Source organism: Bubalus kerabau, chromosome 15 (genome assembly GCF_029407905.1).
Source record: "Bubalus kerabau isolate K-KA32 ecotype Philippines breed swamp buffalo chromosome 15, PCC_UOA_SB_1v2, whole genome shotgun sequence".
Lineage (NCBI taxonomy): Eukaryota > Metazoa > Chordata > Mammalia > Artiodactyla > Bovidae > Bubalus > Bubalus kerabau.
This window is the reverse complement of record NC_073638.1, coordinates 82449615-82475433: the sequence shown is the minus strand read 5'-3', so window position 1 is coordinate 82475433 and position 25819 is coordinate 82449615. Positions and strand designations below refer to the sequence as shown.

The window sequence follows — 25819 nt, the reverse complement described above, 5'->3', positions numbered from 1 at the left end:
GTGGGCAAGAAGTAAGGATTACAATGAAATAGGATGACACTTTCAGGAATGGTTGGTTGCTCACCATCTTAATTGATGTGATGCTTTCCTGTGCTCACGTGCTCTGTCGTCTCCGACTCTTTGCAGCCCTGTGGACTGTAGCCCACCAGGTTCCTCTACCTGTCGTATTTCCCAGGCAAGAATACTGGAGTGGGTTGCCATTTCCTACTCCAGAAGCTTTCCTGGGTATGTATATGTCAAAACTGCTCAGACTGTACACTTTAAATATGTGTAGTTTATTTCAGTCATATTTCAATGAAGTATTTAAATATGCTAATATAGTAATAATGTAGTGAGAGGACTAAGAAGAGTAAGTTTTTTTTCCTTCTCAAAGGAAGGACTGTGTGGAGCGCTGAAATTCAGAAGGACCTTAGATCAGTCAGTATTACTGGACGAGCTCGTCTGCAAGCTGTTACTGGTGGGGGTGGTGCTTTAGTCACTAAGTCGTATCTGACCTTTGTGACCCCATGGACTGTAGCCCACCAGGCTCCTCTGTCCATGGGATTCTCCAGGCAAGAATACTGGAGTGGACTGCCATTTCCTTCTCCACATTCCGATTTCTTTTAAGTCTCTTTCAAACATAATTTGTAAGTGAGGCCCCCCCAACTGCTCCGTATTAAACAAGCTCACTCCTGCCCTTGCACTTGCTGTTCACCACTCCACATATTTGGCTTTATTTTGTTCCTCAATAGTGCTATCATACTCTGACTTACTGTGTATTTACTTGCTCACTTAATGCCTATCTTCCTCCAGCTGGAATGTGAGCTCCGTGAGTCCCAGTGGGTGCACAGCAGGCTCTCGGATCTCTTTCAAATGAAGATGTTTAACTTTTTCAGTGAAAGCAAAAAATTAAACTTTGGAAAAGTAAATCAACATTATTTCATTTTTCTTTCTACAAATTTTTTTCTAATTGTGACGTTAGGCCCATCAATGGGGGTCTCAAGTAGTCTTACCTGCAGATTTGGCTGACCTTCAGCAGGGTAGACATTCAATGGCCAATTCTTCCCTGGTTTACAAAGCAGCCAACAGAGAACTAAACAGAAGAGAGGTTACAGAACTTCCCCCGTCCCAACAAAGAAACAGTGAAAAGAAATCAGATTGGCACCAATTTCTCCTTTAAAATAGATCCCTCTATTTTAAAAGTGTACTGAATATACACCAGCTACTTTATTTGAACGAGATTTCCTTCATTTGCAATGAAATGGAAACTGTAGGTGCTTTGATAAAAGTACTGAAAAGTTGACCTAGTTTCTATAACAATGCCTTATATCCTCAACCACCAGAATACATTTTGGGTTTTTCAAATATAAGCTCCCTAAAACAAATATCTTTACTCCACAAAGAGACCTCCCAATACACGACCGCATTCAGTGTTGAGCAACATGGGAAACACACACGAAACTGATAAATATCCCATAAGTGACTTACTTTTACTCCGGGAAAAGTAAGAATCTTCTGCTCTACTGAATAAAAAATGAGTAATTAATTAGTAAATGTGGGTGATATTTGAAAATGGGGGGAGACCTTAATCTGAATTAGAACTCAGTCTTCTTGAATCATAACAATTAATCCTAATATAGACCTAACTGAAATAATCAAATTCAGTATCCTAATACTCGAACCTTCACCACATGAGTACAATTTATTCTATTTTAAGAATTAGAAATTTCTTTCATACTAAGTGTTAGTGAGGCAAAGTGATGCCCGTGAAGACCACCAACCTAAGGGGAAAAAGATAGGGGAGGCAAAAAGGTAAAGGAGACACCAAATAAAAAGAGGAAAGCGAACGAAAAGGAGAAACAGGAGAATCAGTAGAGGGAAATGTGGGTTTAAAAAACCACAGAGGACTTCTCTGGTGCGCAGTGAGTAAGAATCTATCTGCCAACGCAGGGGACACAGGTCTGTCTGATCCCTGGTCCGGGAAGGTCTCACAGGCCGAGGGGCAACTAAGCCGCAACCACGGAGCCCATGGGCTCCACGGTCCCACAAGGGAAGCCGCATATTGAGAAGTCCACACACCGCAACTAGAGCAGCCCCCAGCTCGCTCTGTCGCAAGCAGAGAAGCCCACACACTGCAGCCAAGACCCAGCACAGTCAGAAATGAACCCCTGTGGGGTCAGGAGAAGTCACGATAGGGAGCTATAGAGAGCCAACAGAAACGAAGCGTAAAGACTTTCCAGAACACTAGTTTCATGGGTTATTTGGTATGAGGGAAGGAAAAACTTAGGCTAGAAGAAACCAAAAGCTTCCAGACAAGGCTGCAGTTAACACATATGTATTTCCCACAGGCCACAGTTTAGTTTTCCACATATAAGAGCAGACAGATCACTTTCACAGAAGCACACTTCTCACAGGAAGCACTGATGAACTCAAAATCTCTACGTGTCTCAGTTTTGCAAATGTCCCATAAATAAGGGTTGGAAATAGAAAATGATGTTTCCTTAACATTAAAAAGTGAGGTTTATTTCAAGAGAAGACAGTAAAAAAAAACCACCTTCATGGCTGTGCAATTGCTTCCTGTACATTCAAAACTAACGTTATCCTACAAAATCCTGGTTGGACAAGTGAGACATCAAGGGAAAGAAACTGGTCCGAAATTAAGAATAATAAACCCAAACAAAGCTTTTTCAATCCACTCTCTACCAAAATTAAAGGAAGTTTATCCTTGGATGCTTGAGTTCTGTCTCCTGTAGATACAAAAAGATGGGAGAAATTGTATTGCTGTTTTTTCCCCCTGAAGTATCCAAATCTCCTAAGAAATTTGCAGCTTTGGCTGCCACCAGCTTCTCTTCCCTCACTCACGCCTCAGTTTATTAAGAGCTATCCATTCCCACAGCACCCGTATTTTGGACAACCCTGCCTCCACAACTTAAACTTGCCTATCGCTAAAGGCACTTTTTGTCTATTTAAAAAAAAAGAAAGAAAAGCCTATTCATCCAGGATACCCATTTATTCCATAATAAAAGCATCTATATCCACCACAGAGTCTCAGGTCTTAAGACACCTTAAAGGAAACTTAGTGAGACAAATAATGTTTGAATTCATTCAAAGTATCCATTCTAATAAGAAAAACGAGGTGTTCCCAAGAGCCAGACAACAGCCTATGAATTTCGCATGTATTAAGTCACTTCATCATCACAACAATCCTATGCGATAGTTAATATCATTGTCCTCATTTCACATACAAGGAGATCGAGGCATAGAGCAATTAAACAATCTTCCCAGGGCTACTTAGCTAGTTAAGTGGTAGAAGATTTGAACACAGGTACCCGTCTATGGGGTCGCACAGAGTCAGACACGACTGAAGCGACTTAGCAGCAGCAGCAGCAGTCCAGCTCCAGCATCCACGCTCTTAGCATGCAGAGCTGCCCTGCTTCTATATTTGTGGCACATTTAGATTGGAAATTCCCAGTTTGGCAGCATATTGATCAAAAAATACAGAATAATAAAGCATTTATGGCAAAATTTTAACAACTGGTGTTAAGGTGAATGAAGGATATACAGGAGTTATTGTACTCCTCTTCCAATTTTTCTGAAAGTCTGAAATGTTTTCAAAATAAGTTTTATCATCCAAAATGGGTCATGTTTTGTGACCAAATTACCTGTAGGCCATCAGAGAAGACTTTGAGAAAAGAAAACTCTTGATCTTTATAATGTCCCCACTACATGCCTAATCTAAATGCCCACATCATTCCAATCAGGTTTAAGGACTCACTGGAGAGGAAAATGGCCTTAAAATGGAAAATACTGTCCCTGAACCAGAATAATAAATATTAAGTATTGAGAACAGGGTCCACATTTAATAATCAATAACATGCAATTCCAAGTAGAATGGGGGGTGGGGGGCGGTTACTTCCAAAAATACATTATACAATAAAACTAAATACAAATCAATCCATACCTTCATATCCCACTGGATAGTTGTAACTGAACAGTCGTTCTTCCCCGCCTTTAAAATCTCCCTGCCAGGAGATATCAATGCCCTCTATTACAAACCTTGGAGGCAGCTGCATTTAGGCAGAGCAATCCCTATTTCAGCGTCTCACAGCATTTAACCCCTTTTGCAAGGAAAGAGAACATGAAATCACATAGTAATGACCTATGGCTCACTCCTTTAGGCAAATTTCTCATTACTATTATTCCTAATTTCCCAGAAAATTAATTTGGGTTCTTAAACTCATAAACTTTCCAATACACTTTGTGAACAAAATCTCCTAGTTTCACAGTGAAAGCAGTGACAAAAAAATATATATATATAATGATGTCCAAACATACTTTCTTTGAAGCACTAATGTTCAAAATATCATTTCAAGCTTTTTATGTTTTTATTAACAAGTATAAAAACCATTTACTTCCAACACAGCTGAAAGCAATACTTCCCTGCTGCTGCCCTAATATGTTCTGGGTAACCAGTTCCTCCCCTCTAGAAAATGGTTACCTATAAGGTTTCAGTGGCTGAAGTTAACAGCTGCCTATAATATGAAATGAACTGACTAGGATTCTTAACTATTTACACTATTATTTGTACTGCTTGCCCAGAAAAGAAACAGGATTAAAGAAAAATTCAAATTTTAAACCTTCAATTCTTTCTAAAAACTGTATTTAAAAATGGAAGGTAGGTAATGTATAAAAAGTTAAAACTACAGACTAAATTTCAAAATCACATTGCAATTTTATTAATCTTTGTTGAATTTCTTCCCATCTCAACTTCCTTTCAGCCTTCCCCACAAAAGTCCCTCACTGATTCCCATCGTGCCTTATTTAACCAAGATTTACTGAGCACCTCAATATATCACCAGGGCTTCCCTGGTGGCTCAGATGGTAAAGCGTCTGCCTGGAATGCGGGAGACCCGGGTTCGATCCCTGGGTCGGGAAGATCCCCTGGAGAAGGAAATGGCAACCCACTCCAGTAATCTTGCCTAGAGAATCCCATGGAGGGAGAACCCTGATAGGCTACAGTCCATGGGGTCGCAGAGTAGGACATGACTGAGCGACTTCACTTCACTCAATACATCCCAGACACTAAGACAGGTGCTAAGGGGATACAGAGGTAAGACAGTATCTACACTCAAGCAGGTCAGTATAGGGGAAAAGACAAAAAAAAAAAAAAAAACAGACAATTGTAATACAGTATGATAAACATTATTTGAACTACCTGCTACAAACCTCTCCCTGCAAATTGGCAATTCATTCCAAACCCAAGTCAGAAAATTCTCTGGAAGAAATTTCACTGACAATCAAATAAAGTTTGAGGCATTTCCAGTAGGTTTAAGAATTACAGGACAGTAATGGTGTGCATATGGAAAGATCCCTGTAATAAAGTTGAGATAATATCCATTCTAACATATCTAGCTCCTTACAGCTTTATGGAAAATGGATTTTTTACATACACTACTCTCCCTCGGAGCATGCAGTAACTCTAAGCAAGCACTGACCTTCCTCAGGATGAAGCACTCCTGCCTCTTGCAAGGGCTCAGTTTAGTACTGGCTCTTGTTTCTATTCTCTCTGGAGAACGGCAGTGTTTTAGCGGTTAAATCCACTAACTTTATATAGTCAGAACAGGGTTTAATCCTGGCCTTGGTCACTTACAAGCACTGAAATTTTCAGCAAACCTCAGGTTCTCTGAGGCTCAAATTCCTTAAAAAACAAAAAAATAAACCAAAAAACAACAAACAGAAAGTTACTGTAGGAAATTAAGTAAATAGTTCAGGCAAAATGGTTAGCACTCGCTGAGTAAACAAGGTGGGGGCGGGAAAGGGAGGGCTGGCACTTAGGAACAGGGGCACCAGGTACCAAAGCAGAAAGCAGTGAATTACACCGAGCTAATCACTTTGGTATTCCAACTGAATAATGATCTATGCTTAATTTATTTTCATCCATCCTCTCTCACTCATCTCTAGAGATCATCTACCTCATAAACCCAAGGCTGAAATTGCAATTACTCAGAGCTTCTTTTTAAGATTTCCAACAGTCCCCATTTTTATCCTAGCTGAAAGAACGTGTTCTAACCCCTTTGACTTTCCATAAGTGAACCCTAAGAAAGGAATTAAGACTCTAGACACCCAAAGGAGGCCCCTACCTGGAACACAGACCATACCTTAGTCATATAACAAAGAAACCAACAGCACAGAGGAGTCAAACAAGGAAAGGAAAATCTGCAGAACTCATACTTACTTGTCATTTTCTACCCCCAAACCAAAATGAGGAGCAAAACAAAAAATAAAAGATTTACTTATTCACACTCTTCCTCTATTTCCTGGAAGAACTAGCAGAGGTGAGGTAAAAGATGAATCTTCCATCTTATCATTCAAAAGGCTCTAATAGCACACACCAGTCAAAACAATGCCTCAGTTCGTGGAAATAGTCCTGGACGCTTTACAACCAGGATGCTCACTGCAGTGATACAAAGCCCAGTGTTTAAAGCTGGACCCAAACCACCACCACTCAGCCACCCAGAACCTGTTTTCAAACTGCCTTTGTACTCGCTCAGACTCCCTCATCCCTCCCCCTAAAGGCTGAGTGGGAAACGGACACTCTGGCAGCAACACGACCAATTCTCCAAAGATCCACCAAGAAACCCCCCTAGGCTGCAGTCAAGGCTGAAGGGAGCATTCGAAAATTTGGAAATGATATAACTACAGCCCAGCAAAATATACACATTGTCCTTTCTCTTTCTTTTTAACTGCACTTGCTATAATTAGATGATCCAGACATTAAAATCTTACTGTAGCCCTTGCATAAATTAGATTAAAAGCGACAAAGTTCAGTTTCCTCTGAAGCTACAACCTCACAAGAATGAAATCATCTTTCAAGAAATAGTCTTGTCCTGGAAAAGAAATTCAAGAAAATGGTCTAGTCTAAAAAGAATTAAGGGGCGGGGTGGCGTGGGGTGGGGGGGTTCAAAACCAGAGGATTATTATAGATACATACCAGTTTAAATCTAATAGCAGCTTACATATTAAGGACCATCCTGCTACAATTAGAGCAATGTCTATTGCACTTATAATTTTGCAGATGATTCGCATTTTCAAAGGCAGAAGGAAGGGAACATCCAGTTTTCAGCTACCGAGGAGCCGGCTATATGCTTATCTAGTATTTTTGCAAGAATGTATGTGCAAAACAAAAACAAATCTTAAGATTAAACGTAAGATACGAAAGCACAGCCATGGGCCTTCAGGTCTTAAAAGATTTCTGATTTCACAGCAAGTTAACCAAATCAAAAATGCACCTCCAAAAAACAACTTTCAGATTTGTTTAAAAATAAAAATTCCCCCTGTTCTTTCGCAAACGCACCCTAAACACTAGAGTCTGTATTAAGTGTTTCAGCCTGACCTTTTTTAATCCCAGCCTCTTTCAGAGAGCACAAAGCTGAAAATGTCTCTTGTGTGCTACTTTACTCAGGTGAGCTAAAAGGCATGGCTAGAGGTTCCTTATCCCTTTAAGCACGGGCACCAGACATTATTGTACATGCAGACTGAACATACAATACCGCCACAAATCTTTGCCATCAAAGGTAGTTTTAGAAGGAAGGGGATGGCAATCATGTTACCAAGGATCTATCTGTTTTTTTTTACAAGGCAAAGCAGGGAGGCTAAGTCTAGAAGGTGAAAGAGGCTCCCACCCACCACACCTGAAAAAGTAAAAGAGGGATCCACCCAGGAACAGCAGGGCTGAAACTGATCTGGGCCGTTCAAACTTTCCAGGGGAAAAATATCACTATTTAAGCTGCAAAGCTCCCTGCAACTTTCCACTTTCACAAATTTAATGATAAAAGAGAGAAAAAAAACTTCTAAACATATGAAGAACCATCTGTATAACTAGCTTCCGACCCGGACAAATTCCTTTCCCAGCCCACACACAACATGCCAAAAAAACCCAACTTTTGGTTTGGGCTCTGAAAACAGAAGTTTGTTAACCTAACCTAGAAAAAAACACATACAATCAAAGACCACACCAAAATGTAAATTTATGGAACAGCTCTCACCCCTCTGAATCTATTCATCTCGCTATATCAGACCTAGAAGTTTGTTTCTGGGTCTTGAATATCTTCCTTTGCTTTAAATACGATAAAATACCAAAATTCCCCCAAATAAGCAGAAAGAAAAAATTAACAATTGTTTAAAAGTCACCCGTCAGCATAACAGACCGTCTCGTTTTCAAATTCCCTCGGTTACCATAAGACAAAAATTCAACTTGGCTTATCCTGCTTTACCCGTCTATACACATATTTTTTAAAAAGGCACACACCTCAAACGTGGACTTCGGAAAACCACTTCTTTAAGAGAGAAAACCAAGGCTCCGTCAATGTGCTGAGAAAGGCAAATCCAGCAAGGTAGTTGCTTTTTCGCCACCTCTTCCTCCTTTCAGGATCTTTCCTGCTCTTCTTTCTCTCTCTCCCCTTTTTTTTCGCTCAGATCCAACGCCTAAAATGGAAGTTGCACCCAGCCAAAGGCTAGGGAGCCTGGGTGGTGACAAGCCGATCTGGGCGCCCTGCCCCCTCGCTTTCCTAAGTGACGTCAGCCCCTGAGAACTTCCAATAGGAGCGAGGCATACATCAGGGAGCGGATGTTATCCAATGGGAAACTTTATTATAGGAAACAGGGGAAAAAAGCAAGAGGAGGAGAAAAAGAGACAGGGGCAAGTTTTATATATATATTTATATTTAAAGTGGAGACTATATAATCTCTAAGGAATTACTGCAGAGCTGGGAGGAGTCGGGGAAGGGGGCTGAAGGAACAAGGGCTTTCTAGAATGGCATGCCTAAGAACCACGGTTCTCTTTGATGGTGGAGTTCTTGCTCCCTCCTTCCTTTCCGGGTAGGGAAGAAAAAAAGCTGATTTTATTTGCCTGCTGTTATTTGGTTTGTTGCTTTCTACCCCAGAGCATTTCCCACAGGAAGATAGGAAGGGAAGGAGCAAGAAACACTAGAAATAGGGCTACAGTGTGTTGACTGGGGTAGTAGGGGATATCTGAGGTGAATTCTCAATTTTATTTTGGTTTAAATGCATTAGAGTTAATTAGAAAAACAAGTACTTCGACTTAACATTCTTAGTGTCTATACTTTCAACTGGGCTTCCCTGGTGGCTCAGCTGGTAAGGAATCCGGCTGTAATGCGGGAGACCTGGGTTTGATCCCTGGGTTGGGAAGATCCCCTGAAGAAGGGAAAGGCTACCCACTCCAGTATTCTGGCCTGGAGAATTCCATGGACTGTGTATCCATGGGGTCGCAAAGGGCTGGACACAGCTGAGCTACTTTCACACACACACATACTTTCAACTAGAAGGAAGCTGAATCCACTAGGCTGTTGAAGAAAATCAGTCTGCTCATTTGCCCCAAATCAAAATAACGTGGGCTTGAGGGGCGTAGTAAATGATATCCCATAAACAAGTGATATATTTGGAGACAACAGCACGTGCAAGGAAAAGAAACTCTCACATTAAGAAAATTCAATTCATTTGTGAAGTTTGGGCTTAAGAAGGTCTAGTTCATACATTCTCTTTACGCTTGACCTAAATAAAGGATTATAACAGGTATTCTTTTTCTCATTAAGAGTTATCTTTAATATGTTCTTAGACTATTAGGCCATGAAGGGCAGAGATTGAAAATTTTTTATGCTTACAAAGACTATTATATTATGGTCATTAACTATATGAAAATGATAATGATGAACTGAAAATTTTCTTTTTCTTTCTTACTGAAAAATCTAAAAATCTGAAGACTGCTACCAAATGAATCTTCATAAAGTTTTCATAATTTAAAATAGTGGTTAAGAGCATAGGTTCTGCAGTAAGGCTGACTGGCTTCAACAGTTTCTCCTAAGTATACCTAATCAAGTAAATAAATGTGCTGCATACTTTGCAGCTCTCCAGGTGGCTCAGTGGTAAAGAATCTGCCTGCCGACGCAAGAGACTCAGGAGAATGGGTTGAGGAAAATCTCCTGGAGAAGGAAATGGCACCCCACTCCAGTATTCTTGCCTGGAGAATCCCGTGGGCAGAGGAGCCTGGGGCGGGCTACAGTCCATGGGGTCACAAAGAGTTGGACACGACTGAGCAAGCAGCACACACATGCTACACACTGTGCAACCCTGGAAAAGTTATATAATTTCCCTGTGACTCAGTTTCTTAACTATAAATGGAGATAATAACTATATCTCTCTCATAGGACTGTTGAGAGAATTAAAATACATATAAAGTTCTTAAAATAATACATGGCATACAGTGTAAACTCAATAAGTTATGATTATCAATATCTACCCTGCCAAAAAATTTTCAATAGCTCACCATTGCCCCAAAATAGCAACCAATGATGAGGCATCCATCATGTAAGGGCACTTTGCACTCATTATCCCTAACTTCAAAAATACCACCATGGAGACAGTATTACTACCATTTTACAGATGAGAAAATCAAGGCTCAGCAAGGTTAAGAAACTTGCCTGAGTTCAACCAGCTAAGGAGTAAACCCTTATCAGTCTAACTCCAAACCCATGCTATTTCCATTACCTTACACTGTGGTCAGGATAAAGGCCAAGCTCCTCATCTGTTTTCAAGATCCATGTTTATTCATCCAATACATTAAAGTAACATTTATTCACCATAATCTGACCCTCCTTATCTATCTAAGCTGGAATTCCACTCCTCAGCATGCAAGTGCCCTTCCATTCAGGTTTATCTGATCATTATCCACCCCCTCGTATTTGGTCTACAGACTCATAGACCCTCTCATTTGGTCTAATGTGGCCAAAAAGAACTTCTCTCAGAAGTGCTGGAAGACCAAACAGACATCACAGCACCTGTCTGATGGGCTTTAAACAAACTAGAATGGGAAATGAATACATTTGACAAAGAAACAAACAGCCTTTAACTCTCATTGCTTAAGAATCTTTTCCAATTACCTTATCACATCGTTTACCTCTGCTGCTGCTGCTAAGTTGCTTCAGTCGTGTCGGACTCTGTGCGACCCCATAGACGGCAGCCCACTAGGCTTCCCCGTCCCTGGGATCCTCCAGGCAAGAACACTGGAGTGGGTTGCCATTTCCTTCTCCAATGCATGAAAGTGAAAAGTGAAAGTGAAGCTGCTTAGTCGTGCCAACTCTTCGCGACCCCATGGACTGCAGCCCACCACACTCCTCCGTCCATGGGATTTTTCTAGGCAAGAGTACTGGAGTGGGGTGCCATCGTCTTCTCCCTCTTTTACCTCTACTGTCCATCTATTCCTAGTCCTGTACAGCAAGTTTAAAAGCCAAAGATTATTGTCAAAGGAAAACAACACCAGAAATCAACCAGTTTGTTGATTCACTGGTTCCTAGATGAGAGCCATTATCTAGAATAAGCTATGATTTTCTAGAGATGGATTAGTCTCATTTTCTTCACACCATCACTAACAGATTGCAAATATTTTGACTTCCTTCCTTCATGCATGTGTGTCTGTGCGTTTTCCTGTCTCCCCCACAAGAAGATAAGCTCCATGAAGGCATTAAAAATTCTCTTTCTAGTGTATCCCCAGAGCTCAGCCTTGTATATCAAATTTAGCAACACATGAATAATGAAATGAAGTCTGTTGTCTTACTAGTTAAATAATCCTGGACAAGTCATTTAGCATTAATGAATTTGTAGATAACATTCAAAATAAAATTATATACAAATTTTTGAGGTTTGACAGAAAACAGCAAAATCCTGTAAAGCAATTATCCTTCAATAAAAAATAAATTTAAAAAATTATATACAAATTTAAACAGTTAACTCAGTGATGAAAAGTTGTTAAATTTATCTGAAACAGCCATCTTCAAATAAAGAATCATAAGGATTAACACTCACTGAGGGAAAACCTGTTTATACTCAGTGAATAGAAAATAAAATTAAAAGACGTGTTCCTTTTGGGTTATTTTGAACACCTACTGTAAGCCATGCGCCCTTCTAGAGGTCAAGGATAATGAGACAGACAAGTACCCTGCTCTCAGTAAGTTTACATTCTAGCTGGGTCAGGGGAAATTGCAGGTTAACAATTAAGATGTCAGATGGAACACTATGCAGAGATCAAACAGACTGATGAGAAGGACTTGTGGCTTGTTCTAGATTGGATGTCAGGGACAAACTCTCTGGACAAGTGACATTTAAGGGGAAACCTGAATGGTAAGAAGCAGCCAACCTTGAGAAAATATGAACAATGGTAACTACTAATGCCAAAGGGCTGAAATATACTGGATCCAGCAGAATATGGTAGAAATGAGGGAGGTATAGGTGGGAATCAGAGTATAAAGGCATCTATAGGTTAGAGAAAGGAGTTTTGATTTTATTCTAGGTGAAAGAAAGCCTGTGGAAATTTTAAACAGCAGAATGACATAATCCAATCAACATTTTGAAAAGGTCTGGCTGCTTATGTGACAAATGGATTAAAGTAGAGGGAAGAGTGAAAGCAGGAAATCCGTTTGAAAGTCAAGTTGCAGGGATATGGAGCTGACTGCAGAAGTAGCAGTAAAAATGGAGAGAAATCAGTGGCTGTGTTCAGAGAAAAAGGGCTGTTTTTATTGGAGCCTTTTCTCCCCCTTTCCTTTTTTCTTTCTGTTCTTCATTTTGTTTTTAATGCATGGAAGACTACATTCAGTACTCATTTTTACAACTCTCAAAGTTTAACTTCTCCACCCACAACCATCATCACATACACACAAAGAAAAGATATCATAAACTGAACTATGAAATAAAACTGTACTTAAAAAAGAAATGCTAAAATTATTATATAGGGCAGAGCATTGTGCTGTGATGACTTTACTTCTAAAACAGCCTAAAACTATAAATGCCAAAGAGAAGAAATTTTTAAAAATCCAACTCCAAAAAAAAACAAAAACAAAACACTGTCTACTCATACAAAGGAAAACAAAACATTTTTATTTCTTTCTCTGCTCTGATGGCAACACATTACCATCCTAAGTTTGCCATTTTTGAAGCCTTGGGTAGGATGGCCATATTTCATTCCCTTTATAAAGTCGACTAACGCAAGATTTAACTAAACTGTTGTTGCATTTCAAACAAACAAACAAACAAAAGAAGTGAGTCCTCTCTACCTCTTGAAAATTAGTCTAGTCCTGATAACAACATATTTCTGAGAGGATGCAGTATTTATATTTTCTTGACAAACGCCATAGATTCACCTACGGCGGCGCTGCACCTGAGGAGTCAAGGCTCCATTTCCACAGTAACAGACGCTGCAAACAAGTATTCCGTCTTTTTCCCTTGCTTGCTTTCGTGCGTGTGTGTATGCGTGTGTGTATGTGTGTGTGCTGGAGAAGGAAATGGCAACCCACTCCAGCGTTCTTGCCTGGAGAATCCCGGGGACGGCAGAGCCTGGTGGGCTGCCGTCTATGGGGTCGCACAGAGTCGGACACGACTGAAGCGCCTTAGCAGCAGCAGCAGCAGCACGTGTGTGTGCACGCGTGCGTGTGTGTGTGTGACGCACTGGCAGCATCTAAAAATCTGTCCTCCTTCTGCTAAGTTTTATGTCCTTTGACGAACTGCTACCTCTTCAAAGTCTGACAGCAACCCCAAATGTCGTTCTGTTCCCTGCTTCTTTCTCCATCTCAAGGGCAGGGAGCTCAAACTAGGGAAAATATTACCTGACTTGGCAATCCATGCCCCGCCCCATATTTCAACCACCTCAGATCCTTTTGAAAAGATGTAAGATAGCAATCAAGACACACTTGAGCGCCCAGTGCTATTCAGCCCTCTCCGCTTTGTCCCTGGACAGGTTCCCCGTGTCTCAGGTACCGTCCTTCCTGCCTCCGGCCGGGTGACTGCACCACACTTTGTCCCAGGTGGCATGGGATCTGGCCGGCTCCGTCCAGCGCAGGACGACACCGGGCAGCTACCTGAAGCCGGGACCCGGGTCCTAACACGCACGGGGCAGAGAACTGCTGTGCGGTTCCGACGCGGCTTGGCGTGCTCTCAAAATGTGTGATCTCTAGATCATTTAATTTTTGATCTCACCCCTGAAAACAGCTTGTTTCCGACCAGGAAGTGCGCTAAAGACCTCAAGACTCGAGATCCCTCCGGATGGAGAGTTCTGCCCCCCGCCTCGGGTCATCAGGTCTCCCAGATGTGGGTCTGGGGTGGAGTCTATGACAAACCTGAAATCAGGAGTAAGCCCAGGAACCTTGTTCCAGAACATTCCTGGCCTCAGGAGCCACCTAGTGTGAGAGACATGTGGGACCAGGTGCGACTGGCGCCATCCGTAAGCCTTCGCCTCCATTACGTCTGGGGCGCTCTTAGCAGGACCGAGGCCATTAGCAGCCTCCTCCACGGGAAGCCGGAGGTGTCCTCCCACCTCCTTGGAGCCTCTTTTCCATTTTCCTACAGAATCCCTCCCCGGCGGGCCCTTCCCCCTGTCTCTCACCTTGGGAGCCCTCTTGCCCCCAGCCCCCAAGTCCCTCGAGACTTAGCTTCCCGCCCAAAGCGCCCCTCGCCCTGTGATTGGCTGTCTGAGGGGCCTTGGCCAATGCGGGATGACGTATTCTCTCGGCGTCAACCCGCGAGGCTGGAGGAGGAGGAAGCACGTCGGATCCGAGACGTGAGTGCGTGTGGTGCGCGCGAGGTGTGTGGTGCTGGCTGCGTGGCCTCAGGCTTTCGCTGTCTGCGCCCCCCACCACCACCGCCCTGGTGCACGCGTGTGCCAGGGCCCGCGCCAGGACGAGGGCATTGTGGGGGCGGCTGCAAAGCCCGTGCGGCCGGAGGCGACAGTGAGGGCTAGCTTTGGATTCGGGCCTCCGGGACCCCCCACACTCCATTCCCAGAAACCTTCGCGCCGAGAGGTCTCTCTTCAAAGGAGTTGGGCCCGGGGCGCCCGGAGCTTGCGGAGCGCCCCGTTTTGCAGGGCCTTCCCTGAAGCCCTGCGTTCCCCGCTCCGCCAACCCCGATTCCTTTGGTTCTGGACAGGGAAGGAGACCTCGGGACTTTGTGCAGCTTTGCTAAGCCTCCCCGCTCCAGGCTGGAGTGTGGGAGGAAGCAAGGCAGGCTGGATCGAGGACCCAAGCACCGAGACGACCGCAGGAGCATCTCCTCCCCCAGAGCTATTCCAGGTTGGGTCTGGGGGCGAGGCCCAGTGCTGGTGGGTCGGGAAGTCTCCCCCAGGGCCTACGTTTGGGCCCTTGCAACCGCTGCCATCCTCCACTTCCGTGTCTCTGGCTGGGATGGAATTGAACCTACGGTTTCTTAATTTACCTTTTCCGCTCGTTTCTTTCCCGATAGTTTGACGTGAGCCGTTTGGAGCCCCAGTGCCACCTGACTGAAACCTGCATGCCGGGAAAGGAACGCCACCTGTGCAGCGTGTGGGGCTCTCGGTGCAGAAAACTGGAAAGGTAGTAAGCCGGAGTCCGAATCCCCAGCTTGTGTTGGGAAGGGATAGAATCGAGCATAATCATCCTTGCTTCACTGTTAGCCAGATAGTTAACCAGACTGACAAACCTAAAGGCTAAATTCTGTACCAATTTCCAGGCGGAAACAGGCTTCCTCTGGACAAGAACATATGAACCAAGGGTGGCAGTCTTGTTATTTCGGTTGGAGACCTCACCAAGCCCAGCAGCTTCTCTTCTTTGCTGTGCACCCTCTGCTGGTTAGTGTGATAGAGTGAGCTTGGAGAAAATAAGGCGTGTGTGACTTCTTAGAGATCATTTAATACTCAATAAGTGTTTTGTTAAGATGTGTTAAATGTGGGAAGTATACCCATGAAACTCAGAAATGTGGTGCTCAGGAAGAATATGAGTAGTCAGCACCATGGGAGTTGAGTCCCTGGTAATTTGAATGAGGAAGGTTTAAGGATAACAAAAATTCCATTTGTGTAGTGCTAGATCTGTGCCAGGCACTCACAGTGCTAAGCAGTTTGGTAGAAATTGACTCATTAAATCTCTCAAACAGCCTTATGAGGTTAGTACAGGACTGTTATACTTCTCATTTCCTAGCTAGATCAGAAAAGTAAGACTCAGAGAAGTTAGAGCATTTGCCTGAAATTATATAGCTCAGCTAATAAGTAACAGAGCTGAGATTCAAATCTAAGGCTATCAATGAGCTCCCACCTGTAACCACTAGGATATTCTTAAGATACACTTGGGGGCACAATCCCTGGATTTATGGTTCCTCAATTCATGCTTTTGTCTCTTACTTTCAAAATTCCTCTGTCATTTTAAACATAAAAAGAAAAAAATTAGGTATAACCATGCCTCTGAAAGGTGTTATTTCACCCACAGGAATCTGATCCACGAAAACCCAGAAAGGTTGTTAAGAGATCAACATGTGCTCTCCTGCCAGTCCCAAAATCCTGTACAGGAATCCCCGGTTCCTCCGGTTAGCTTTTCTGCAGCTTTATCACCAGCAAAAGAGTGGTGTGTTCTGTGATGTCCTTCTGCAGGCAGAAGGTAAGAGACTAGTAGGGACTCAATTAAAAACTCACGATAGACTAAGAGAAAATGATTTTAGGGCCAGGCAGTGAAGGACAAAACCAGGAAAGTGTGTAATGATTGCCTTTGAGTCCTTTTTGGTAAAGAGCTTTTTCTAGGACGGGTACATTTCTCAAAAGTGAAAGTGAGATTATACTCCTCTTAAAAAAAAAATGAACTAATTATAAAGCTCCGTAAGTGTAGAAATTCTATAAAATGTGGATAATACGGTAGTGGGATGATTGTGAAGATTGAGTTTGATATACGTGAAACACTTAGGTACTTTCAATGTTGTACTAAGCAGAATGTCAGTATTAATGGTCCTATTATGTACTTTTCTGCTTTCTTTTTTATTTCTCGTTTTGGGCTGCGCTAGGTCTTGATGGCTGCGCCGGCTTTTCTCTAGTGGCGCTGAGCGGGGACTCGTCACGCAGTGCGCAGGCTGCTCCTTGCAGTGGCTTCTCGTTGCGGCGCATGGGCTCTCGAGTGCGCGGGCTTCGGTAGACGGGGCCCTGGGCTCTAGAGCGCAGGCTTAATAGTAGGGCTTACTCGCTTCTCAGCATGTGGGATCTTCCCAGACCAGGGACTGAACCTGTGTCTCCTGCATTGGCTGGCAAGTTTTTTACCACTGAGCCACCAGGGAAGCCCTGTGTTCCTATTGTCTTGCCAAGCAAGTAACTTCGTCTCTTGGCAGCTCACTTTCTTCATTACCAACATTGTGTAACACTCGCCAGTTTACCAAGTACATACAGTATAGTTTAGTTTCTCATCTTGATTTTTACGACAGCCTTGTGATATAAAGAATGTTGTTGTATGGTTCCAGTTCTACAGATGTGCAAATTGAGACAGTGATTTAAGTGACTTGTCTGTTGGTTCTCTTAGTAAGAGTGGCGTTTCATTCCTTTATTCAAAGTAAACCAAAAAAGTATACTGTACTAGCATGGGCACATAGTATATATGGAGATAAAGCCCATCCTTGTAAGGAAACCATATAGGGGGAGATACTCCGGTAACCAGTGCATTCAGATAACGGGGCAGTGTAATAAATAATATTGGGGTAGATATAGGCTGATACAGGAGTGCAAAAGAGGCACCTACTTCACAGACCTGAGGAGGTTGGGAGATGGGGTTAGGGAGATTTTCTTGGAGGAAATAACCTCTTATATGAGTTGTGAAGAACAAATAGACGTAGGAAGAAGTGGGGAAGGATTTTCCCAGGCAGAGAAAACAGCATGTACCGAGATTTAGAGGTATGGGCCAGAGGTTTGCAAGTGGTTCATTATGGCTAGAGCACAGACTGTAAGAAGGGTATTGATCAGAGCTGTGGCTAAAGAAATTAGCAGGTCTGAAGTGTTATACCAAAGAAGATGCTCTTGTCCTCAGAACACTGGAATTATACTTGTAGATTTTAAAGAAGAAGGTCATAACTTGTTTAGAAATAGCACTCAGGCAATGAGGGGAATTATTAGATTGTTATTGAGTCCAGATAGGAGGCCGTTTTGGGATCCAGGAAAAAGAGAATTGTGGCCTGAACTAAGGCATTGAGAATAGAAAAGAAATATATGGTTTATGAGCTATTAAAGATAAGTATTAAAGAGGTATACGAATGTGAAAGTTGGACCATAAAGAAGGCAGAGTACTGAAGAATTGATGCTTTCAAATTGTGGTGCTGGAGAAGACTCTTGAGAGTCCCTTGGACATCAGGGAGATCAAACCAGTGAGTGCTAAAGGAGATAAACCCTGAATTCATTGGAAGGACTGATGCTGAAGCTGAAACTCCAATACTTTGGCCACCTGATGCAAAGAGCTGACTCATCGGAAAAGACCCTAATGCTGGGAAAGATTGAGGGCAGGAGGAGAAGGGAACGACAGAGGATGAGGTGGTTGGATGGCATCACTGACTCAATGGACATGAGTTTGAGCAAGCTCCAGGAGATAGTGAAGGACAGGGAAGCCTGATGTGCTGCAGTCCATGGGATTAAGAGAGTCAGACACAAATTAGCGACTGAACAACAGCAACAAAAAGAATTTACAAAATTTGCTGCAGTTAAGAACATAGGCTGAGGTAGCCTTGGGTTCAAATCTTGTCCCTGCTCCTTCAGTTCAGTTCAGTCGCTCAGTCATATCCGACTCTGCGACCCCATGAACCGTAGCACACCAGGCCTCCCTGTCCATCACCAACTCCCGGAGTTCACCCAAACTCATGTCCATTGAGTTGGTGATGCCATCCAACCATCTCATCCTCTGTTGTCCCTTTCTCCTCCTGACCTCAATTTTTGCCAGCCTCAGGGTCTCTTCAAATGAGTCAGCTCTTCACATCAGGTGGCCAAAGTATTGGAGTCTCAGCTTCAACATCAGTCCTTCTAATGAACACTCAGGACTGATCTCCTTTAGGGTGGACTGGTTGGATCTCCTTGCAGTCCAAGGGACTCTCAAGAGTCTTCTCCAACACCATAGTTCAAAAGACTCAAGCTTTCTTTGCAGTCCAACTCTCACATCCATACATGACTACTGGAAAAACCATAGCCTTGACTAGATGGACCTTTGTTGATAAAGTAATGTCTCTGCTTTTTAATATGCTCTCTAGGTTGGTCATAACTTTGCTTCCAAGGAGTAAACGTCCTTTAATTTCATGGCTGCAGTCACCATCTGCAGTGATTTTGGAGCCCAAAAAAGTAAAGTCAGGCACCATTTCCCCATCTATTTGCCATGAAGTGATGGGACTGTATGCTTAACTAACTAATTTTGCACATTACTAGACTATGCCGTCTATGGGGTCACACAGAGTCGGACACGACTGAAGTGACTTAGTAGTAGTAGTCTATGCCACGGTTTACTCATCTGTAATAACAACTACCTCACAAGGTTGCAGTGAAGATTAAAATTAATTCTGGTAAGAGCCTTAGGTGCCTGGCACATAGTAAGGACTCAAGAGTTATTAGTTTGTTTTTTTTTTTTTTTGAAGAAAACTTAATATTTGATTAGATGCAGTGAGTAAGAGAAAAGGAAGAATCAAATATGACTTCTAGTTTTCAGGCCTGGGCCATTGGATGAATGTGTTCTTATTTTGAAGTAAAAATCAGGAAGTTTTGGAGTGTGGGGAATGGTGAGTTTACTTTCTAGAAAGCTTGCATTGGAGGTACTTGTGGGACATCCATGTTGTCTTGCAGGCTGTGGAATGCTTAGTATTTCAGAAGAGGTATCTGGGCAGGGTTGGATCTGGGAATCATCAGCAAGCCTTTGCTAACGGAAGCCATGGGAAAGGGAAAAATTTCTCCGAAAGTACCCATAAAATGAGAAGGTGGCTCAGGACAGTGGATACCATGCAGTGGAGAGATTTCAGGAGAGAACTGAGCCCTGACTGAAAAGTGAAAGTCACTCAGTCGTGTCCGACTCTCTGCGACCCCATGGACTGTAGCCCACCAGGCTCCTCTGTTCATGGAATTCTCCAGGCAAGAATCCTGGAGTGAGTAGCCATGCCCTCCTCCAGGGCATGTTCCTGACCCAGGGATGGAACCTGGGTCTCCTGCGTTGCAGGCAGATTTCTTACTGTCTGAGCCACCAGAGAAGCAAGCTTCCCTGATTATCCTGATTATCCATATCCAAAGCTCATGATCTTTTGATTAGATCACAAGCAGCTTCTGTACAAATTTTTAAGCTCTTGGGTGAGTCAAAAACATTTATTCAGCAAATGTTTGATCCCCTACCTTGTGTCAAGTAGTGGGTATTCTTCAGTGAGTCAGACAGACACCGTTCCTGTCCTTGGAGCTTAGAAGTTTAGTGAAGGAGATGGACAATTCCAATGCAAATAGCTGAATGCTGTGATAGCTAGCTAACCCAGACGGGATGGCGGAGGAGGGGTGGGGAAGGCTTTCTGAAAGCCTAAAATAAACCTGTAAAGATAAAAACTGAGTTAGCTGGGTAATGGCAGAATGTTCCAGGTAGGCAGAAGAAACAAATTTCTCCTACTTGAACTTCCATGAGGGAAACAGAAGGGACAGCACATTCAGGTATAGTGTCTGTGTTTAACCCACGAGTGTGCCAGTAGGCCTGAGATAAATACTTGGGTTTCCCTCCAGGTGAGGCAGTCCCAGCCCATTGCTGCATCCTGTCAGCCTGCAGCCCCTTCTTCACAGAGCGCCTGGAGCGGGAGAAGCCAGCCCAGGGTCGGAAGGTGGTGCTTGAGCTCGGGGGCCTGAAGATCAGGACCCTGAGGAAGCTGGTGGACTTCCTGTACACCTCCGAGATGGAACTATCTGGGGAAGAAGCCCAGGACGTGCTTTCCGCAGCCCGCCAGCTCCGTGTGTCTGAGCTCGAATCCCTTCAGCTAGAGGGTGGGAAGCTGGTGAAGGTCCCTCAGGGTCGAAGGCTGAACAGGGAGTGCCTGCAGCCTCCCAGCCCCGCGCCAATCTCTGCCAGGGTGGTGGCTTCCAGCCGGCGGCCTCAAGCCCCCCTGCCTGTCACCCAGGCGCCCTGTCCTCTCAAGGCAGCGAGACTGAAGTCCTTGGGGACGGAGGAGGGGCCCCCAGAGAAGAACCACCAACAGAACCTGGAGAACTCATCTGGCACTCTCCTACTCAAGAGGAAGGCCAGGGCCTGCCCAGCTCCACAAGAATCAAGTGCTTCACCATCGAGCCACAGTCAGGCACCCAAAGAGAACAGGAGTGACCCTGCCCTCGGTCCTGTCGCACTCTCCCCACCCAGCTTGTACCCCTGCGTAGATGAGCGACTCCTGCCCAGAAAGATCAAGCTGAGCCGCTCAAAGCCATCTCCCGATGTCTGCACATCCAAGCCTGCCAGCCTCCTCAGTGGAGCCAGCTCAGTGCCCACAGCCCCTGGCCGGCGTCTGTGGCGGCAGAAGAGTACAAATAAAGAAGCACCAGAGGACAAGCAGAAAATGGGGCGAGCTAGTCCCCTCAGGAGCAGCCCAAGTGCATCGGGTCTTGGGAAGACGGCTGGGAACAAGAAGCGGAGCCCCGAAGCCAGGACCCCTCACCTGGACTCTGCAGAGGAGGGGCAGGTTGGGAGAGTGAAGCTTCGCAAGATAGTCAACGGGACCTGCTGGGAAGTCGTTCAGGAGCCTCCCCTCAGAATCTCTCAAGATAGTCCTCAAATCCCAGAACTCAAAGACTCAGGAGAGCCTCTGGGGACACAGCCATCCTCAGGTAAGGAGCAGGACCTGTCATCCGCGAGAACAAACCTGTGTGAGGACTCACCCATGTGCTCCGGGCTACAAGACGTTTTGCTCTCGGCCGGCCGCTCCCCACACCACCCGGTGGAGAAGTCCGAGTTTGGGTCCAGCCCAGAGCTGGTAGGGAAGGAACCTGGACTGGACATGGACTGCAGAGAGTCCTACACGTTCAACCCAGCCCTGCTTGGGCAGCCCTGCGAAGCTGAGGAGTACCGCATCACCGGTGCTGCCGCCACCAGCGAGCTGGAGGAGATCCTGGATTTCATGCTCTGCGGCTCCGACATGGAGCCGCCCATGGAGTCTCTGGAGAGTCCCCGGGCTGAGGGCTGCAGGACCCCGAGTTACCACCTGACAGAAACAGGCAAGACCTGGATGGAAGGGGAAGAATGGTGTTTGCCGGATGTGGAGCTCTGGCCCAGGGAGCTCACAGGACTGGAAAAGGAACCTCTTGGTGAGAACAAAGGGCCAGCTGAGCCCTTCAGCCCCCTAGTCCTGCCCTCTGAGAACAAAGAGCCAGCTGAGCCCTTCAGCCCCCTTGTCATACCCTCCGAGGTAAGTGAGGGGGAGGTGTTTTCAGTGGGAGGCTCTTGGACTCCAGAGCTGGAAATTAGCAGCTCCCAGCCACTGGAAGGTCAGAGAGACAAACTTCTCCAAATGGACTCCCTTCACCTTCCCCAAAAGTCCTATGGAGACCTCTCGCCTCCCTGTTCAAACTGGGTGGACACTGGCCTGGAAGTGTCCCTATCAATGGATGAGGTATTATACCCAGCTCCAGAGGCAGGCAAGGAGGGATCTGGCAACTCTGAGTGGGTGGGTCCACTTCCTGCCAGCCCTGAAGAGGAGATTGATGTAGACTCACTGTCAGAGGGGAGTCTACCCATGGGTATTCTCTCCGTGTGGCCTGACCCTTCCTCAGAGTCAGAAACAGAGGTAGATATACTAACGTAGTGGCAGAGCGGGGAGGGCGGGCCACAGGGACTGGGAGGGAGGGACACGCTGGCTAAGAGGAGGCCACCGACAGGCCAGCGTGCATCCCTGTGCTCTCAGCACCAGAGGCAGGCACGCCCGAAGCGCTCCTTCCCTCCCCAGGCTTTTGGAGCCAGGCAAAAGTCATTCCATTGGTAGAAGATTATGAACTCGAATCCCCTTCTTTTATAATCTTGTCTTCCAGTTAGTGACAAGTGAAACAATAAACTCTGTGGTCACCAACTCTAGTGAGTCATAGGTGACAGCCAAAGCCAGTCTCCCCGATCAGCAGGCATCTAATCCCTAGTACCTGGTATGTATGATTAGTCACTGCCGGCATGGGAAGTGTAGCCAAAAGCTCCACGGGGCTGGGAAGATGTCCTGCACCATCACTTCTGAGAAGTGAGGTGAGAAAAATAGTTCCTTTTATTTCCTTTTCCCCCATAGTTTTTACAAGTGTTTCTCATGCTCTAATAAGGACCATAGGAGACCCAAGTTAATTGGTGACCTCAGGCTATGAGGAACAGGAGGACCAATCCCATAAGACTGGCTTAGGGCACCCCTTCCCCTATTAATAAATTTACTTCAGGACTCAGGCTTTATGTAAACTCAAATCCTTTAATTTTTATTAAACCAAATCCAAGAACTTTTCAATGTCTTACTAGAGGACTGCCTCACAACTGAACCATCGTTTCCGGAGGGGAGGAAACCACAGCTTCAGGGACATGACTGAAGTTTGGCCATGTCCCGTCATAAATACTCCAACATCACCAGGGACAGAGGCTGTGAAAAGGAGAAAGGAAAAGAGTTAGAGAAGGGATCCAAGTAATCCTAGCCAGCCCTCCACCACTGGACACAGCTCAAGGGGTGTACACACACACCGCCCCCATCTCACTCAACATCAAGTGCCTGACAACATGCCAAAGCCCTGTCTGCAGCACTCGGACAAAGACAGGGTCGGGTTCTGTGCCCAGGAGTGCCGGCACCACCACGCAGGGCCGGCAGCACATGCTGCTAACACAAGAGGGCAGTAGGCATACCTGAAACTACACAGAGATTTGGCCAGGGAGAATCAACACACACAAATGAGGGCATCGGTGGGTTTACAGGAAAGGGAGCTGTTTTTTTAGAAAACAGAAAATCGGCCCATACTCCAAGGGACACAGTTCTCTGCATCCTTTAAGGACACAATTTGCATTCTCATAGTCATTTACATTACCAACGGCATTCCACGACTTAGCTCAGAGACACTGGAATGAAACATAAAGGTAGCAAAGGGCACACTGAAGAGGAAATTTTTTTAGGGGGGGTGGGGCGACTTTCAGTTTTCCACCAGGAAAAAGGGGAAGAGGTATTCCCACTAGAGGAAAGCCCGAGAGCAGAAGCGAGTCATGGAGAACCTACGTCCTGTGTGAAATCGGGGATTGGGGGTTTAACAGGAAGGGCTGCTTCGCCAGCAGCCGCACGAAGATCAGCCCGCTCCCCGCCATTCGCCATCTCGAACCTCAGCGAGACGCCTTCTGCCCCACCTCCCTACGAAAGGTACTTCTTCAGCTCCTCCAGCACCACGTGAGGCTCCGGAAACTTGAGTTTGCGTGGGGGCCCCTTCTTAAGACCCGTCCAGAGCTCCGCGCCTGGGAAGAAAGGCCACGTGAAGCGCAGCGGCTATGGAACCCTGCAGCCGTTCCCCGAAGCCACCGGGAGGCGGCGGTCTGGAGGCCCGCCGTGTCTGGCCCCCGCGCCCGGCCCGCACTCACTGCTGCCGTCGGCGCGCAGCAACGTCACCTCGAAGCTGCCCCTCCGCGGCCTGGCGGGGTTCACCTTCACCGTCAGCTCGGGGGCCTGCAGGCGCAGCGCCTGGCTCAGGGCCGCGGCGTTGCGCCCGTAGACTCGTCAGCTCGTGCTGTGGGGAGAGGCGCGAGGTCAGAGCCGGGCCCAGGCCTGCGGCGCCCGCGCCCCGCCGCGCCCCGGGCCGCTCACCAGTGCTCGATGACGACGCTCGGCCCCTCCACTCCCCCTTCCTGGCCGCCGGCCGGCTTCTCCCGCTTCTCGGCCGCAGCGGCCAGCGCCGCCTCGGCCTTCCGCTTCCTCCCGCGCGACGCCATGGCGCCTGGGGCCCGGTTGGGGACAGGGCACCGCCGCGGGCACAGGCCAGACCGGCTCCGAGCGCCGAACCGCAGCCCAGGAACTCAGCTCCCGATGCGAAACCTCTTAAGCTGCGGCAAGCGTGGCGCAGGGCGCACACGTGGTCTGGAGGCGGGGCCTCGGGCGAAGCCGCGCTGCGCGCAGAGGCGGGGAAGTACGGGGCGCCGCGCCCATCCACCTGGCTGGGGGCCGGGTCGCTGTGAAAACAAGTCTTCACGCAGGCGTTTCTGTAACCGCGGCGCCAGCTTGAACGGTGTCCATCAGGACTGCTTCCCAGAACTTCGCTCCTGGGACCCACGGATCAGTCCCAGACCAAGTGTACAGCTTAACTCTGGGGTTAAGTAAACTTTGTTACGGGTGCAAGATTTTGATTTGAAGCTTGGATTGTTTCCTAGTCTTTAAAGCCAAGCCAATATTATATCTCCAATTCATTTTGAGCTTCTTCCAAGTTAATTGCTTAGATCTAACGTCGGTAATCATTCAGGATCCTTCATTAATATGAATAAACGCTAAGTAAATTCACTGTAGTGTTTACATCATTGATTTTCAAGTGGGATTAGTAGGGTGTTGGTAGTACCAACACCATTTGAGGAACATGTTTAAATGCATGCAAAGGTCCTGAGGTTTTGACGAGCCTATCTATGTCTATTTTGAAAAGATGCCCAGGGATTTCTTAAGTCCTACTCATCCCTCATTTCCTCCCCCTTCTCTCTCTCATTAAGGTCTGTATTGTCATATCATAATCATCTAGTAGATTCTTCAGTTCTGTTGGATAGCTACTCTTCAAAAGGGCTTCCCAGGTGGTAAGTGGTAGAATCCACTTGCCAATGCAGGAAACATGGGTGTGCTCCTGGGTTGGGAAGATCCCCTGGAGAAAGGAAATGGCAACCCACCCCAGTATTCTTGCCAAGGAAATGCCATGGACGGAGGAGCCTGGCAGACTAGTCCATAGGATGACTGAGCGACTAAACACCAACAGAGGGAAGACCCAAACCTTCTGCAGCTGTCCACAGTGTGGGGACCTGTGTGCAGCATCTGATGAACTAATCAGGATGGC

The 25819-nt window shown here is 45.7% G+C and overlaps 3 protein-coding genes across 19 annotated transcripts in view; 1 reads left to right on the top strand and 2 right to left on the bottom strand.

The window, feature by feature from the left end:
- The window catches only part of CTNND1 (catenin delta 1), a 47866-nt gene extending 38465 nt beyond the window's left edge, over positions 1-9401 (bottom strand). For 3 of the 13 annotated variants that reach the window (XM_055547202.1, XM_055547203.1, XM_055547205.1), the window contains exon 1: positions 8288-9384. The gene's annotated coding sequence lies outside the window, so the exon portion shown is untranslated. Of the gene's footprint in view, positions 1-992; positions 1073-8287 lie in introns of all 13 variants that reach the window. The other 10 variants (XM_055547208.1, XM_055547206.1, XM_055547197.1 and 7 more) reach the window with 9 other exon arrangements.
- Positions 9402-14507: 5106 nt separating this feature from the next.
- On the top strand, positions 14508-23231 carry BTBD18 (BTB domain containing 18). Of its 4 annotated transcripts, none has more exons than XM_055547174.1 (6): positions 14508-14599; positions 14965-15107; positions 15277-15386; positions 15523-15640; positions 16272-16439; positions 20540-23231. In XM_055547174.1, the coding sequence occupies exons 5-6, from the start codon at positions 16316-16318 to the stop codon at positions 22597-22599; spliced, it is 2184 nt and encodes a 727-aa protein (XP_055403149.1). In that variant the 5' UTR covers positions 14508-14599; positions 14965-15107; positions 15277-15386; positions 15523-15640; positions 16272-16315; the 3' UTR covers positions 22600-23231. The 4 variants fall into 4 exon arrangements, with proteins under 4 accessions (XP_055403149.1, XP_055403151.1, XP_055403148.1 ...); XM_055547176.1 differs by lacking the exon at positions 14508-14599 and having other exon boundaries at positions 14606-15107; positions 20540-22203; positions 23065-23231; XM_055547173.1 differs by lacking the exon at positions 14508-14599 and having other exon boundaries at positions 14606-15107.
- A 3-nt stretch (positions 23232-23234) lies between these two features.
- On the bottom strand, positions 23235-24896 carry SELENOH (selenoprotein H). 2 transcript variants are annotated; one of them, XR_008702661.1, is made up of 4 exons: positions 24598-24896; positions 24375-24520; positions 24022-24251; positions 23235-23400 (listed from the first exon to the last, which is right to left on the bottom strand). XR_008702661.1 is itself a non-coding variant. In XM_055547194.1 (4 exons), the coding sequence occupies exons 1-3, from the start codon at positions 24720-24722 to the stop codon at positions 24151-24153; spliced, it is 372 nt and encodes a 123-aa protein (XP_055403169.1). In that variant the 5' UTR covers positions 24723-24894; the 3' UTR covers positions 23235-23400; positions 24122-24150. The 2 variants fall into 2 exon arrangements, 1 of the variants encoding a protein (XP_055403169.1); XM_055547194.1 differs by having other exon boundaries at positions 24122-24251; positions 24598-24894.
- Positions 24897-25819: the final 923 nt, after the last annotated feature.

Coding starts and splice junctions, on each gene's coding strand:
- BTBD18 (XM_055547174.1), top strand. CDS start 16,316: ATGTGCTCTCCTGCCAGTCCCAAAATCCTGTACAGGAATCCCCGGTTC. Junction 16,440..20,539: donor TGTCCTTCTGCAGGCAGAAG/GTAAGAGACTAG, acceptor GTTTCCCTCCAG/GTGAGGCAGTCCCAGCCCAT.